At 37.5% G+C, this 15,781-nt stretch overlaps 1 protein-coding gene across 1 annotated transcript in view; it reads right to left on the bottom strand.

The window, feature by feature from the left end:
* The window catches only part of TNNT3 (troponin T3, fast skeletal type), a 32,614-nt gene extending 31,399 nt beyond the window's left edge, over positions 1 to 1,215 (bottom strand). The window contains exon 1 of the mRNA XM_032212809.1: positions 1,077 to 1,215. Coding sequence (XP_032068700.1) covers positions 1,077 to 1,215 — 139 coding nt within the window. The remainder of the gene's footprint in view (positions 1 to 1,076) is intronic.
* Between the last annotated feature and the right edge of the window lie 14,566 nt (positions 1,216 to 15,781).

Here is a 15,781-nt window from a genome sequence, read left to right as displayed (position 1 = left end):
ATTGTGCTGAAATGGACAAACTAACTAAAGAAATCCAGAGAAAAGAAGAATCAGAATTCTACCAGGTATGGGATAAATGGTATAGGTGGATGGAGGAAAGAAACAAGAATCAATGAAGGAATACAACAAAACTCAAAAATAATAGTTATGAGTAAAATAAAAGGGTTAAGAATGGTGAAATCCAAATGAAATATAATAGAAGGGGAAATAATATAAGGTGAGCGGTATCGATTGATAATTGCTATTAGAAAGAAGAGGAAGCTCCTGTTTGTATTGTATTGTGTAAATGTGGTGTCTAAGTTTTGTGTGTGTGTATTTTACATGTTTGTAAATAAAAAATAAAAACATAAAAAATACTAAGAATTAAGAAAAATAACTGAAAACAAATATAAATATGTTTTGCAATTATTGAGTAAAAAGCATGTTTTAATAGGTGCACTTTTCCTGATTAGTACATGCCATATTATTTTAGATTATTTTAGATTAGATTATTTTAGATTGTTTTATATTAGATTAGATTAGAGAGATTCCTTTAGGAAGATCTATCCTCATATGATCCTTTGGTCTTTCCCCAGTGTGTCCATTACTACTGTAATTGAGCCCATTCACTTTGCTGCTCATCTTTTTTCTTCTTCTTTTCTTCCACATTTCCTAGCATTATAGTCTTTTCAAGATCATCTGAGATAGGATGATTTTGCCATGGCCATGCAACCTTTACCAAACTGATGGTCACTAAATCAGAGTTGGTAAAATAATTTGTTTAGAACCTTTACTGATTCTTCTTCTGTTATTTGGCAAATTTCTATAGATATTCCATTCCCAATAGCTTTCCAACTTCGTAATGACCAGAGGCTTGATCTGACTTCACTTAATGGTTTTTGTAAGTAGGAAATATCTTTTAATAAGGTATCTTGGAAATTGACATCTCTGCTGTGCAGAATTTTAATGTATTTATTCTATCATTGTTTGAAATAGTTACTATTTGTCCACTGGCATTTTTAGCATACTGATTTGAGGTTGAAACCACCTTCTGAGTTTGGAGATGCTTTAAAAAACTTCTCTTTGTTTTTTTTTACCATCAGCAAGATCTTCGCAGATGATGTTTCTTCTATAGATTGTTTCTTGTCTCTTCTGAATTTTTTTATTAAGTTCCTTCTGGAGATCATTGCCTTTGCTGTCTTTGTCTTCTCTTTTCTTCTTGGCAATGTCCACCATTTCTGCTGACATTCAGTTTGTTTCTTCTTTTTCTTAGTATTTTGAAGGGTTTTTTTTTCACATTTATCGTTCACAACTTTTTTTTTATTTCATGCCAGTTTTCCTGTGGTTCTCTTTCAGTGAAGTTCAAAGCAATTCCCAATGTTCTCCTTAAACCGATGGGTCAAGATCACACAATGGAAATAGTTTGATTTTCTTCTTCCACTTTAGCTTGATTCGGAACTTGCACATGAACAGTTTGTGATGTTCCACAGTCAGCCTCTTGCCACGTTTTTGCTGTTATAAGCATTTCCACCTTTTTTCGCACTAAAATAGTCAATTTGAAATCTCCGTAATCCACCTGGTAAAGTGCACATTATTTTGGTTGTTGGATGACTTGTTAGTAATACACTTATTAAGGACACAAGGGTATATCCTCACTTTGCATCTCATCAGTTAAAATTAGAATGCTTTTTATTTGCTTTCTTATATACAGGTATGCATGCATACATGTGTGTGTGTGTGTGTGTGTGTGTTTGTTTGTGTGTATAAAATACAGATATACATATTATCGTGGGCCCGTTGGAGCCTGAGTCTGTGGAGGAGGATGAGTCAGAGCTGGGGCCAACGGAGATTGAGGAGACAGCCCCAGGTCCCTCAAGCTTAGGATGGCTTGCCAGCAGGGAGCAACAGGGGCAGGACAATCAAGAGACAGGGGAAGAGAGAGCAGGAAATGGAGATGAGGAGCAACGGAGCTCAAATGAGGAATGAGGAAGGACTGCCCTCTCCTGATCCCCAAGTACGGAGAATGGAGAGGAGAACAGTGCAGGCCAACCTGACAACTCAGGAGAGGAGTGCCCCATCCCTCTTCACAAGGCACCCCTGGGGACTGAGACTTAGAGAGATGCTGTGGGGAGGGGGCGGTTGTCGGGAATAAGTGCTGAATTTGTGGAGTTTTGTTGCCGTTCCTAACATCTGGAGTTTGCTGTACTTCTTCCCTTATCATTGCTGTGTTCCTTTGCTTCGTTGGACTTCTTGCCTTGAAGCCATTGTTCTGACAGTGTTTTGCTGGACTACTCACAGCCAGAGGTTTTGCTTGAGGTGTGTGTGAACCCTTTGTCCCAGGACTTGCCATAAACATGGGCGCATTTGGGGGAAAGTTGGAGCAATAAAGGGGAGTTTGAATTATCAGCTGGCTGTGTTGGCTCTGTGCTTTGCCCTGGGTCATCACACATATATCTATATCTATACCTATCTATCTATTCAGATATACAAAATTATATTTACATAATCACATTGCCTCCTCCATAATTACAATACACATTGTTAAGAAGTTATATTCTGCACTTATACAAGCAATAAATATATATTTTATATCTTAATAAAATTACATTTGATAGAAGGCTAAATGCTATTTTTTTTTCTTTTTGGACATTTGAATCAAGCGTCTGTGATATATTAACCTACTTGATTATTTAACACCTTGGTTCATTGTCTTTGGAACAGAATTTTGATCCTTGTACAAATGAAAAACTGATAGTTTGTCTCTACCAAAAAATTCCAACCAGCAAAGACCCGTATAAATAAGTTAACAATCAAATCTGTTTTTACTTACACTTCTTCGGTGTCAGACATTTTGGCAGGAGGTTTCTGGATGAAAAAAAATAAATAAAGGCCAGAGTCAGTCTCAGTGCATACACTTATAGTAATTTATTTATGCAAAATGGCAGTTTAATTAATTGAAAGCACTTTTTAAAAAAATAGTGCATTCATAAACTTTTAAATATTCTACAAAGCACAAAGCTAGTTTGAAGCAGGACCTTAATTCTTACTCCTCTATACTTTATAATGTTGATTTCCCGGTCAGGATAAAATACCAAAAACTCTCCCCATCAATCTTACCCAATTGGATTCAAACTCAAGCCGATATTATTAGGTTCAGTGGGAAAAAAATTCAGCCTACAACATGCCCTATGCATAAGCAGGCTCTTAAATCATGCCAAAGTCATGTTTGATAAAGTGGAACATTTCATGAGCCTAGCCTTCTGCCACCTGGTACCTCCAGATGTGCTCGATTATGACTTCAATAATTCTCAACAAGTATATCCAATGACTGGTTTGATTGAGAATTAGGAAAATTCCAGATAAACCTGGATTCTAACCTCTAGAATGCCAGGCTGAATGCTTCAGGCCTTCTGAACTACTATGCAAACCCTAGCAATAAGAACACAGTGTAGTATTATTTTATTATCCACAGTCTAATATTATTTAATTATCCGCACATTATTTTCTTATTAATAAATATCGAGATTGTTTATTCCTAATGCTACCAAACAAAAGACATTGGGGAGCTAGTCCCTTGCTTTTTTCTTAACGTTTTTCTCCTATGAAGTAAAATAAAAGACAGTTATGGAAGGCTTGCAAATAGTTGAACCCTCATAACATTGTGTGAATGCAACAAGGCAGTTTTCTAGGAGCATCCATGTTCATGTAGGTGGTTTACTTATCAAATTTATCTCACTCATAGAGTGGCCCCTTGTGATACACAATACTATATAGCTTCATGGGGTGTTTTTCCCCCTTACAGTTAAGTCCTCGATCTACAACGTTTTTTTAGTGACTGTTCAAAGCAATAAATATTGTGATCCTTACTACAGATAATCCTCAATTTACAACCATTCATTTAGTGACTGTTCAAAGTTATAACGGCAATGAAAAAAGTGTCTTATGACCGTTTTTCAGTTATGATCTTTGCTGTATCCCTATAATCACATGATCAAAATTCAGATGCTTGGCGACTGACTCATATTTATGACAGTTGCAGTGTCCCGTGATCACCTTTTGTGACCTTCTGACAAGTAAAGTCAATGGGGAAACCAGATTCACTTAACAATCAGTTACTAAATTATCAACTGCAGTGACTCGCTCAGCAACTGTGGCAAGAAAGATCGTAAAATGGAGCAAAACTCACTTAACAAACGTGTCACTTAATTACAGAAATTTTGGGCCCCATTGTGGTCGTAAGTCAAGAACTACCTGTATTTATGTTCCTGAGAATTGAAACTGCAAGTTGATGGGATTGATTTGACATTTTATCCCAGGCCCAAATACAGTATTTTACTAATTAGGTCTCACAGACAAAGTATGCATAAAGCATGCATATACCATGCCGAGACCCACCCTCAGTTTCCCATACACAGAGTAGTTGTTACGGTTACCCAGCTTGTATTCATACCAAGACAGATATGACCAGATCAGCTGCATCTCTACTTATGATGAAAAAAAATGCCAGAAATTACAAGGCTATTTAAGTAATATTATCCCACATGTCCTTACATTTACATCAGCTTTCATACCACAGGGTATGAAAATCAGGAAGAATGTTTACTTTCACTAATAGCATATATTATCTACAGAACTTGGCTTTGTTTTATAAAAGGCAAGCAAAATGTCCTTTCTTTGCTTAGGAAACCTTTTGGCTTATATTTTATCCCAAAGAACAGGAATTCTTGTCTACTTTGTGTAAAGCAAACTTTTGCATCTCAGATGAGGATGGAAACCCACAAAAGCTCAATTTCTTGGGAGTCATAAGCAATTTGCAGAATAATTTCTGAAGAGTTCAAAAACCTCAAGGAGGTCACTGGTGGGTTTTATTGGAATATTTCTTCTGACACCCACTGGAGTCCTTGAGGGACGAAGCTTTAATTAGAAAACACAAAGCTGCTCCCAAGGAAACCCAAGCCTGGTCTGGTCTTAATTACTCAGCTGATACTTGAGAGGACTCTTGAAGGAGCAGCAGATGGATGGATGTCCCAAAGAACATCTGCAGCTTACAAGGTTTCTATTTTAGAAGATCAAGGATTCCTGGAGGCAATTGCCTTGCCATATAAGGGATAGTACATGACTCCAAGTGACAAAATGTAATGGTACAATGTACCATAAACACCAAAAAGGTTGTGTGTTTACTTGGGTTATTTTGTACAATATTTTGAAATTCCAGGTATTCCAATCATACATAACTCAAAAAGTCAAGGAAAGTATTATTTTAGTTTAAGAGGTCAGGGCAGGCCCATTTCATACACATTTTAAAAAAAAAAAAGAGCCACTAACATTTTTTCGCCCCCATACACGATTCTTAAAAATTTCCTGCCACTTTGATAATATCCGTGGATCAAATTTATTTTCCAAATTGAATTAGACTTATACAACATGCAAACTCCAAAATGTATAAACTGATTCAAATCAGTTTAAATGAATGTATAAATAATAACTCATCCATATACTCATATAAATCTATAGAACTTGAAAGCTACTTTAGATAGCTGAAAAAAAAGTGGTGATCGCTACTAATGTTGACTCAATATTAAAAGTTGGCTAATAATTTGCGTCAACTCGCTGTTATTACTTTAATAATTCAGTGATGAATAATGCAGTAATGCAAACCTTCCTTGCCCATACTGTGGAGGACGGTAAGGTCAAGCTGAAATATAATATTAATGACATCTCATTTACATTTAAACTGTATTAATACTGAAAGAGATATTCTTCCAATATTTAGTGATTTAAAGCTTCTACCCCTCTGTAATATTAACATTATAAATTTAGGATTCTTGGGTCACATTTAAGGCTTTCAGAAGTCACATGTGGCCTAGGAATAGTAGGCTGTTCACTTGTGGATTATGGGCTCATGTTCTCTAACTTTCCTGATACTATAAGTCAGCAACACAAATCATTTCAAGATTATCTTATACTTTGTAGGTTTGTGTGCAAAGCGGAGGCAGAAACAAAATGTGCATCATGATGTCAAGACACATGTTCTGTCTGTGTCGTTTTTGTTTCTTTTTGTCATAGTGGTTTGTATTAGACTCCTACATCTTCTCCTCGTGGCAATATCTAAAGTATGTTAATAGAAAATAAATGGAGATTTTGCAACTCTATTATAAACCTTTTAAAGATACATCTAAAATAAATAACAGTGGGTTTTCAAGTAGTCATTATGATACCCTTTAGAGTTCTTATTTTACTGATACTTCATGGAAAAGATTGCATCTGGAGTCTGAGTACTGTACTTGTATATAAACTGATCATTCCCAAGAACACTAGCTTTGAAAACAATTAGTCCTAGAATTACTCTCAGGGACAATATGGTATTGGATTAGAATCACACTACTTACAGCATCTTAGAAATAGTCCTATAGGCTTAAGATACCGTGGTTGACATATTTGGGGAGAAAAAGTTGGCATCTCTAAATCATTATCTAATATGGGGACTTCAATCTCTCTCCGACTACGCGGAGGAGAGCCTTCTCAGTTGCAGCTCCGACGCTTTGGAACGATCTCACCGTGGAGATTCGCACCCTCACCACCGTCCAGACCTTCCGCACAGCCCTCAAGATCTGGCTATCCCGTCAGGCCTGGGGATAAGACCCTAACCTCGCCCCACCCGAATGCTGAATGAATGTTGTGTTTTACTGGTTTATTTTTTTATTCACACATTTTTTTTTCTTGTGTTTTGTCTTGCACCCCCTTCCTATTAATTGTAAGCCGCCCTGAGTCCCCTCAGGGAAAAGGGCGGCCTATAAATGTCAAATAAATTTAAATTTAAATTCCTGAATGGACCAGCTTTGACCTCAGACTTTTAAAATGAAAGGTTCTCTGAACAGCAATATAATACAAAGAGAAGTGACAAGTTTGCAAGGACTCCTCCAGATGTGGCAATTGGGAGTTCCTGAGAATAAAAACTATGACAGCAAGGGCATAATCTCATTTTTAAGACATGTAAGTGTCCCAATCCTGTCTCAACTTTTTAGCATGCTCTAAAAATGCTTATGTGGATTTGTAAGGTTCTAAGACAAGCACAAGGGCACAGAAAATCTTCTATTACATCACTGCTAACTTGTATGGCTTTCCTTCTGTTTAATAAACACCCTCCAAAATTGTGTGCTGCTTTTCCCCTTGCATCAGATTGGTAGCTGTAGTTCAAGATAACCTGGGGAAAACTGGTTTATTGCATCTCATCCCTTACATATTAGCCACTGCAGAGGCACTCAGCAGAATCTAGCTAAATTAGCCAACATACTCTAGTGGGGTGGGGGGAATTAGCAGATGGTCATTAACCAACTTTAATATACCAAACCAGAATTCAAATGCCTAATAAATATTAATTTAAAGAGACATATATACAGAAGCCCCCTGATTCAACCATTGTTAATATGCTGGGTCATAATGCACTTTCTTAAACTTATTAAATTGCTGAAGGTACACATAACCACAGCACTGCCACAGTGTGCAGATGTGAGAAAGTTAAGAGAGACTCCAGATAACTTTCTGTTCTCAATGAAAAATATTCCATTCACACATAATGAATGATGACCACTTTAGTCTAATGGTTAAGGCCCCAGTCTAAAAACAAGAGAGAGTGAGCCGAAGTCCCATGTAAGGCATGAAAGATGGCTGCAGTGACTTTGGCCCAGTCATTCTCTCTCAGTCCAACTCACCTCACTGTGTTGTTGCCATGGAGAAAATAACAAGAACTGGCCTATGAAAGTGTAGGGTCAGTTCAAGACACTTTCCAGCTAGAGTCAAATGCGTCCTCACCTTGCCTTCAAGTCCAAGTTCATAGAAACCTCAGCCTATGAAGATTCTGAAGATGAAAATCCCACGGATAATTCTTCAGAGCAGTGAAAATACAGTAACAACTTCAGTAATGAAGAATTTCCTGTCTAAATTACCTACCTAAGAAGATGCAGTCTGCTTAATGGTGAAATTGAACATATGGAGTTCATAAACATGTTTTACTCTGACAAAAGACATCTCAAAGCAAGGTTAGTCTTCTGATTTCAAGTCAGGTGAATTGCCAATCTCTAACATTATGAGAATATGGCTGGCTGCCTGCCACATTGACATCATTTTGCTGACACTGATGGAAAATAGCTGTCCATCCCAGTAACATCATCACACAGTCAATCATATTTAATTACATGAAAATATTTCTCAGTTTCACGCTAACTGAAAGCCAGCACGTCAATGTTTCAAATGTTAAAGCTGTAAATCATCTGAATAAGTTGACAATCTGAGTTTACAAAAAAAAGTATCCTTAGGAAATATTTCAATTCAAGTCTAGTTTGGCTTCTTTTCTAGACAAACTTGTTCTCTCTAGTGTTCGGCAAGCTGAGTTTGTACAGCTGCCCAAATCCAATCAACCTCTAGATCAGGAGTGTCAAACACGCATCGTCATGGTGGTGTCCCACTTTGCTAAACTGGGTGTGGCCAGCGGGTGACGACGTATCCGGTTTGTGGGCTGCGAGTTTGACATCCCTGTTCTAGATGGTAATGGTAGCAAAAAGGTTTTGTTTGTTTTTCTGATCATAAAGCTTTCTTACTTCATTTTAGTAATGTATCTTATGCAAGCACAACTCTCTTGGTTAATTAATGGTTCAGTGTGTTGTGTGAACCCACTGGTGTGAATCAGTCATAGTTATTAAGCTTTCTTTTCTTTTCATTTTTTAGATGGAAAAGAAAGGCAATCTATCTTGATTTAATTTGTTTCTTTCTATGGTTGTTTCACTTTTTGAAACAATTAACAATATAAAATCATGTATATCTAAGTGAAAGTTAAAAAACAAATGTTTTATCTTCACATAGTTCAAATAATATTTCAACATTCAGTGGGGTTTTTTTTATCAATGATAATGATGATCATAATGATGATGATGATCATGATACCTATTCATTCATGTCCAACTCTTGGCAATTCTATTAGCATCATTATACTTTGTAAAAGACTGTATAAAAGACTTAGTTGTGATAAGCTTTGGAAGTATACCAATCCAAAACACAGAACTACCACAGAAGCTAATAAAATCACAGGCTATAGCCAAAGGATCTGGGGTTATTCAAGTGATACAGATAATCACTATCTCGGATATACGCATGTAATATAAGGCTGTTCTGCATGCATGATTCATATAAAGTTAATGTTTCACTAGAAAAATATACAGTTGAGATTAAAAATGACTATTCATTTAGTTGCATCTCTAAAGAAGCTTCATTCAGCTTCTGTCTCAAGAAAGTCTTGTATGCATACTAAAGTAGTTTTTAACCCAATAGGTTTACTATTTCTAAAGTTTCTCTTAATATTATTACCTTTAGCCATTTCTGGCTTGACGGGTAAGTTAGATGGCATATAAGTGTCATGTGTTGTGATGCTTTCCTTATTTCTATGTTTATCGTAAGCAGTAATTTTAAAAATGAGGGAGATTGTACTGGATGAAGATCATTGAGTGCCCAGGAATGGATAGCTCAATCCTACTCAACTCAATCTCACATAGGTATGAGTTTTTGTCTCAATGAACTCTATTGACTCCAACAAAGTATTGACCTTTCTTTTCCCTTCAGAGAAATCCTTCTGCACAACAAGCCATCAAAACATTTTAATCTAGAACAGGATGACATATAAGGCATACATTATTTTGGTTCAGAAATCATGCTGGGGGGAAAAAAACATCAGGAAAACTAGGATCATTTGATAAACACTAGAACTGTAAGGATTCCCTTTCTTCTTATCCTCCAGTGATATTATGGTTAACTAAAAGTGCACAGACACACCCTAGATAGAGATACTCATTTAGAAGCATTAATTTCCTTCTTAGTACAATTGCAAAGACTTCAGCTGAGTTCTAGCATTGAACTCAGGTTCCAGGTCATGCTCTTTGTTGAAATATTCTACCTGTTTAGCAACTTTATTTATCAACTGAGATATTACATAAATCCTGTACCTTTGTGAATTATTTTTTAATATCCTTAACCAGTCTGTGCTCCATGTGTGTGTATGTGAGCGTGGGTGCGGGGGTGTGTATCTATCCATCCATCCATCCATCCATCCATCCATCAAAATAGGGATTTGATATTTTTCCTTGTTTGCATCCTGGTGGTTTTGTTATGGTGCCTAATGTTCCTTTAGCTTGATAAAAACCAAGTCTTTAAATATTGTTTTTGTGATAGGTTCGGATTCCCCCTCAAGTATCCTCATGTCTAGGCTGAGCCAAGGAACAAGGAACTTGTAGAGGTGCCAATGAAACAGATAAATCCAAATCTCTTTCCCAGTGTTTGTCCCCAAATAATTTCAGATCCAGGATGATCATATATTGTAATTATCTGCAAATGGTGCTTACGGTACTTTTGGGGTTGTCTCCAGCCCATCATCAGAACTTTTTGAGGGAATCAGTTTCAGTGATTGAAATTTAAGTCTAGGGAAGCCTTAAAATATAACCAATTTTTATTTTATCCTAAAATTACATATTTGGCACTGACTATCCAAAATACGTCCAATGATAAGTACGCTAGCAATCTGCTGCCCATGATAAATCAATACAATATGGAGACCATGACTGGTGACATGTGGGCAAACACTGGCATTGGTCCTTTGCTTAAGGGCCAAACCTTAAAGCAGCTGATTTTAAAACTTCAAAATCATCTTTTTCATTTCATTTGATTTTCTCAATCCATTTTTCCATGTTTTGTGGGCTTTCAAAATTCTTTCTAACTACCTATCCATCCACCTGCCACCACAACAAGCAAATATAGAAAGGGGGGGGGGGAGAAAGAGGATCATTATTACAGATATACATCTGTATTACGTACAGATTCCCTCCCCCAGCTAAACTAAGATAAAAGGTTTTTTTAAAGCAACCTTTTTTCTTTCCGCTCTGCTGTCATCAAATCAGTTCACAGTAACCTAACCACTCAACCCCTGAGATGTGAACTCCTGATACATTTGTAAGTCAGTTCTAAAAAATATACTGTTGACTCAATTGCATATTATGTGTTTACACTAGCAAACCAACTCACTTTTTTAAAAGACAAATTCAACTCAGATAAATCAGACAGGCTCTGACTGAAGTGGAAATGTTATAAATAAATGCCTGATGCTGAGCCAATCTGCAGCAGGGAACGTGGATCATAATTCTGTCACATAAATCCCAGACCAATTTCTCCTTCCCGCTCTGAACTATATGTGCTGAAATCTCTTCCAATTCTTGGCTGAAAACACCAGACCCCATCTCTTAAGGAGCTTCTTAACAGCTGAGAATGTACCCATCTTCCCCTTGATAGATTGAATTCACTCCCTCTCATCTCGGAGACCATTGATGAAAATAGCTGTCCTCCCATCAATCATTCTCTCTCTCCTTGGCCATACAAGGTGAAGCAAAAAAATTATCGGAAAGAAGGATGAGAAGGAAAGCTGCTGGTGCTAAACGATGGACTTGATAGGCATAGCTGGATATCAGAGGGGAAAAGCAAATTGGTTCATGGACCCATTTGGCAGACGAAACCATTCTCCTGGCAGAATATTTAATCAATCTGATGTCTCCAGTGTATTGTTTGCTGTGTGCTCTGCTTTTTTTTTTTCACTGCCTCAAAAATTCTTCTTGGCACTTTAGCTGGGCCGCAATGCCATTCTATATGTGGTTCAAGAAACCAGCAGCTGGAGCTCTTAAAAGAAACAAGGGAAGCTTAAGAGGTTCATTTTTTTAACCCCACCCATTTGTCCAAATCTTATGCTCAATCTCTGTCTCCAAGGAACCGAGTTCACTAAGAAAAGAGTCTCAAAAAGAAAGCAAACTCTCTCTGATCCTTTTTCACATAGCTGTGAAGATTTATGACATTTCTCTTCAAGTTCTAGAAGGTTCTTCAAGGTGCTGGGTGCATTAAAGACCGGCTCTCCAAACAAAAATATACTTTGATAAAGCCAGTTATAAATGCTTTTATGCCAAATGTTGTTGTGATTATTTTTTTACAAAACCTCATGGATAGATAGGTAGTTGCAAAGAATTTTGAGAGCAGGCAAAACTTTATAACCAACAGTGTTGCATTAAAACAGCTGGAGATATGGATACCTATATAGGCCAGGTAAACCTTTCTCTTCTTAAAACCAAAGGCTTGTCTGCAAAAAAATCCAAACATAGGCAAACTCATGGTAGCATTATGTTATTAGAAAAGTGCCAGAATATATCACAAGAATAAAAAGAATACCTTCTATTATTTATCTGTTTTTATATATCTATTATTTATTATTTAATTCTATTATTAAATTGGATTTCCTGCACATTGCAGGGAGTTGAGTTAGATAATTCTTGTGGTCGCTTTTTACTCTACCACTCCATGAGTCTAAGACAAGAAAAAGATCTGTTTATCCTTAGGTTCAAATTGAAACATGGTGACCATACTCAGTTGGAATTCTGGAATTTCAGAATGAGGACAATTTTAAGGATGAGGCCTTAGAGCTTTTCATGCCGTCCTATTATATTAGAGAGAAAACAAGGGAAATGCTCTACGTGGCAAGGTGAATCACACCTTTACCCAGAAAGTATGGGTATTATTCTCCTTAATGGGATTTATTGATACATTTTGTAAAAAATAAAAACACCATAAGAATTGGGGAATGGGGATGGGATGCAAATAGAAGGCTACAAAATCTGGACCAGTACACCTCCATGAACTTAAACTTGGGTAAAGTAAAGTAATTGACCAATAAAAGGTTACCTACAAATCCAGCAAGTCAGATTAGGAACAGGGTGCATATGTTGAAAGCTAACACATGGTGGCGTCTTTGTGTGGTGATTGCCTCCATAGTTCCCCAATCAAAAAAGATCTGCCATGATGTGCAAAAAGGTATCCAATCTGCCCTAGCATACACAAATGGTTTCCAAAATGGGACAGCTGCCATACAGGACATAGAAGGTGTATTAGTTATACAGTCCTAGGTCATGTCTTCAGCCACATCCAATCAGGAGCAGAATTCAGTAACAGATAGTCCAGCTTTTCATCTTCCCTTTTTTAGAAGCCTCAAAGGACTTTCACATATGGTGACATAACAGAATATGCCATTACCGGTATATAATAAGGGGTACATTACTCAGATGCAATAGTTGTGATGATTCACAGAATTTTACCTGAATGATTCACTTATTGTCAGAAAATATTATCTGGCAAATAAATAAATAATGATTAAAAATTAATTAATTAAGAAAACCAAAACAAATAAAAAAATGCAAAAGGCAGACTTGATGGACTACTAGCTCTTTTTCTGCCATCACTTTTTTATGTTTCTATACACTATTGAGAAGATTTACTACTGATACCTGACTATTTCCTGGTCTGTTATTTACCATGGACCACTTCATCTCTGCCACCAGTTTCCAAGATGACAACTATATTTCAGCCAATTACAATTTAATCCTTTGGCAGATTTTTTGGTCCGGCCTGTTTAAAGAGCTAAGATAAGATATATGCTTTTGATACTTGCATCTTACAATAATTTAAAGGCCTAGTTCACATGTGCTGCTTTCAGTTCAGAATCAAACAATGCCATACGTTTGACTTTCCCTTTCATATAGTCCAACACAAAAATGTATAATTTGCAGGAAAATCAGTAATTTTCAACATTGCTCATAAGATCTGAGAACAATCCTCAAAATTTAATGTCTAATTAAAATATACAGTATTTAACTGGGGTTAAATCATCCCCATGGGATAATATTTTTAGTGCAAATCAAACAAAGCTCAATTGCTACAATGCACAATAACTTCTAACTTTCGTTCTTTGCCCGAACTCAGTGATGACGCAACAAGCTGATTTTCGATTTCATAACTGAAATAACGTCAACTGAAAAATACTCACCGCAGTCCTTTATTTTACCAACGGTGCTGAAATAATCTAACACACTACTGAAATACACCTTTTTTCTTTTTAAAATGTACACATTATCCATCGTATTCAAGTGCTTTATTTCTGCAGTAATCTGAGAGATGCTTCTATTCAATGGGCTTCCCCCACTGACATTTAAGCAATCCTCACAGTCTTTCCACTCAATCCCTTTCTGTGGGAATGCAAGCAGGGAGGAAACCCCCCATTTAGGTTGTATTTCAGTTGCCAACTTTGAAATTTTTTGCGTGTTTTGTGCATGCGATACATATCACTTTTGACCACAGGTCGCAGGACCATATACTTCCCACATATAGATTCCTGTTTGATGGATCGCCTTCCTTTTTTTTTAATGGACAGTTGTTACCGTTTATTGTTACTAGCTTGAAGCAAACCCTCTCAAGGAGGAGGAGAAGTCCTGTGGTTCTAGGATCTGGAAACCTACTTTTATTGCAGGCCCAAGAACCTCTGCCTTCCTGTTTTGCATTCCACCCTAGTCTGAATAAGGCAACTTTGGACATGCTTTTTCCCTATACTTTACCGATATATGTCTCACTTGAATCTCTTTCTTACCTGAGAGGGGGAGCTGAGAGAAGCAAGGAGCTTTCTGCCGAATGGATCAGGCTGCAGGCTCTGCCAACTCCAGCAGGCAATTAAGTCCTCCTGTTATAGTGACATCTGATCTTCTAGAGAAGCTCATTGGCCACCAGGCTCACAACGGTAAGGAGGGAAAGAGCAAGGAAAGAAAGAGGGGTGGGAAAAGGTCAGCCCAAGTATAGGAGCAGCTGAAGGAGCTGCCCTAGATCAAGATGGGAGGGACATGTTTGGCAAGAGTGAAAAATAAAACACCATATAGCTTAGGTTTCTATATTTAAAATCCCATCAGGCCAGCGAAATTTAAAGGACAATCAGTTCAAAGGAACCAGAGGTTCTTATGTGTCTACTCTGAAGAGCATGGTGATCATTTGCCTACATTATTTTAAATCCTGTCTGGTCCCACAATTGTTCTAACTCCAACAGCAAAAATATGGTGCAATTGTAATGCTGCCAGAGAAGGCAATGGGGCAGAAGGTTTTCCTGGAGTAAGCAAAGGAAAACTAAGGGGAGGCCCAGTCCACACTGCAATTGGCTTCATCAGAGCAGCTAAGAGGGGATTTAGGTCTGCCATTTACTTAGTGGAGTGGCTGGCAACAGTGGGAATCGGCTTGGCCTTGCCACTCCAAGAAGTTAAAACAGAAATTAAAAGATTATCCTGAGAGAAGCTTGGTATCTGATATAAAACATCCTCCAATAACACAATATGTGTAATTGATATGTAACAACACATCCAGTGCAATGCAATACTTGATGTATTGGGACAGACTACACACCTGGCCAGGGGTGGATTAAGGCTCACTGGTGTCCTAAGCACTGACAAATCTTGGTGCCCCCCTCCTTTGCATGTATTGTACAAATCTTCATTGGAGTTTTTTCTTTCTTTCTCAACTTTGTGGTGCCCCCTTTGGCCCTGGTGCTCTTAAGCGCGTGCTTAGTCTGCTTAATGGTTAATGCACCACTGCACCTCGCATTGGACGGATCTGAAACACTTGGGCACGCGGTTAAATGTTTGCAAATTGGGGTTGGGAGATCTATTATGGAACTGCTGCCCTTTTGAAGAAAATATCAAAGATCCTCGCTTGGCAAGAGACGCTTTTAATTGAGGGGTGTAAATGGCTAAGGATGGATTTCATCATACCAATCTGAAAGGCTGGGCCGGCATGTTGCTTCCGCTTGAACCAATCACTCCAAAGTCACGAAGCGAAGCGGGAAGCTGAATATTCAAAGTCCCTGAAGTCGGTTCAACCCGCGAGAAAGAATCAGCACGTGGAAGTTTTACCTCTT

Source organism: Thamnophis elegans, chromosome 1, assembly GCF_009769535.1.
Source record: "Thamnophis elegans isolate rThaEle1 chromosome 1, rThaEle1.pri, whole genome shotgun sequence".
Taxonomy (NCBI): domain Eukaryota; kingdom Metazoa; phylum Chordata; class Lepidosauria; order Squamata; family Colubridae; genus Thamnophis; species Thamnophis elegans.
Note: the sequence above shows the minus strand (reverse complement) of the source record. Positions and strands in the feature narration are given on the sequence as shown.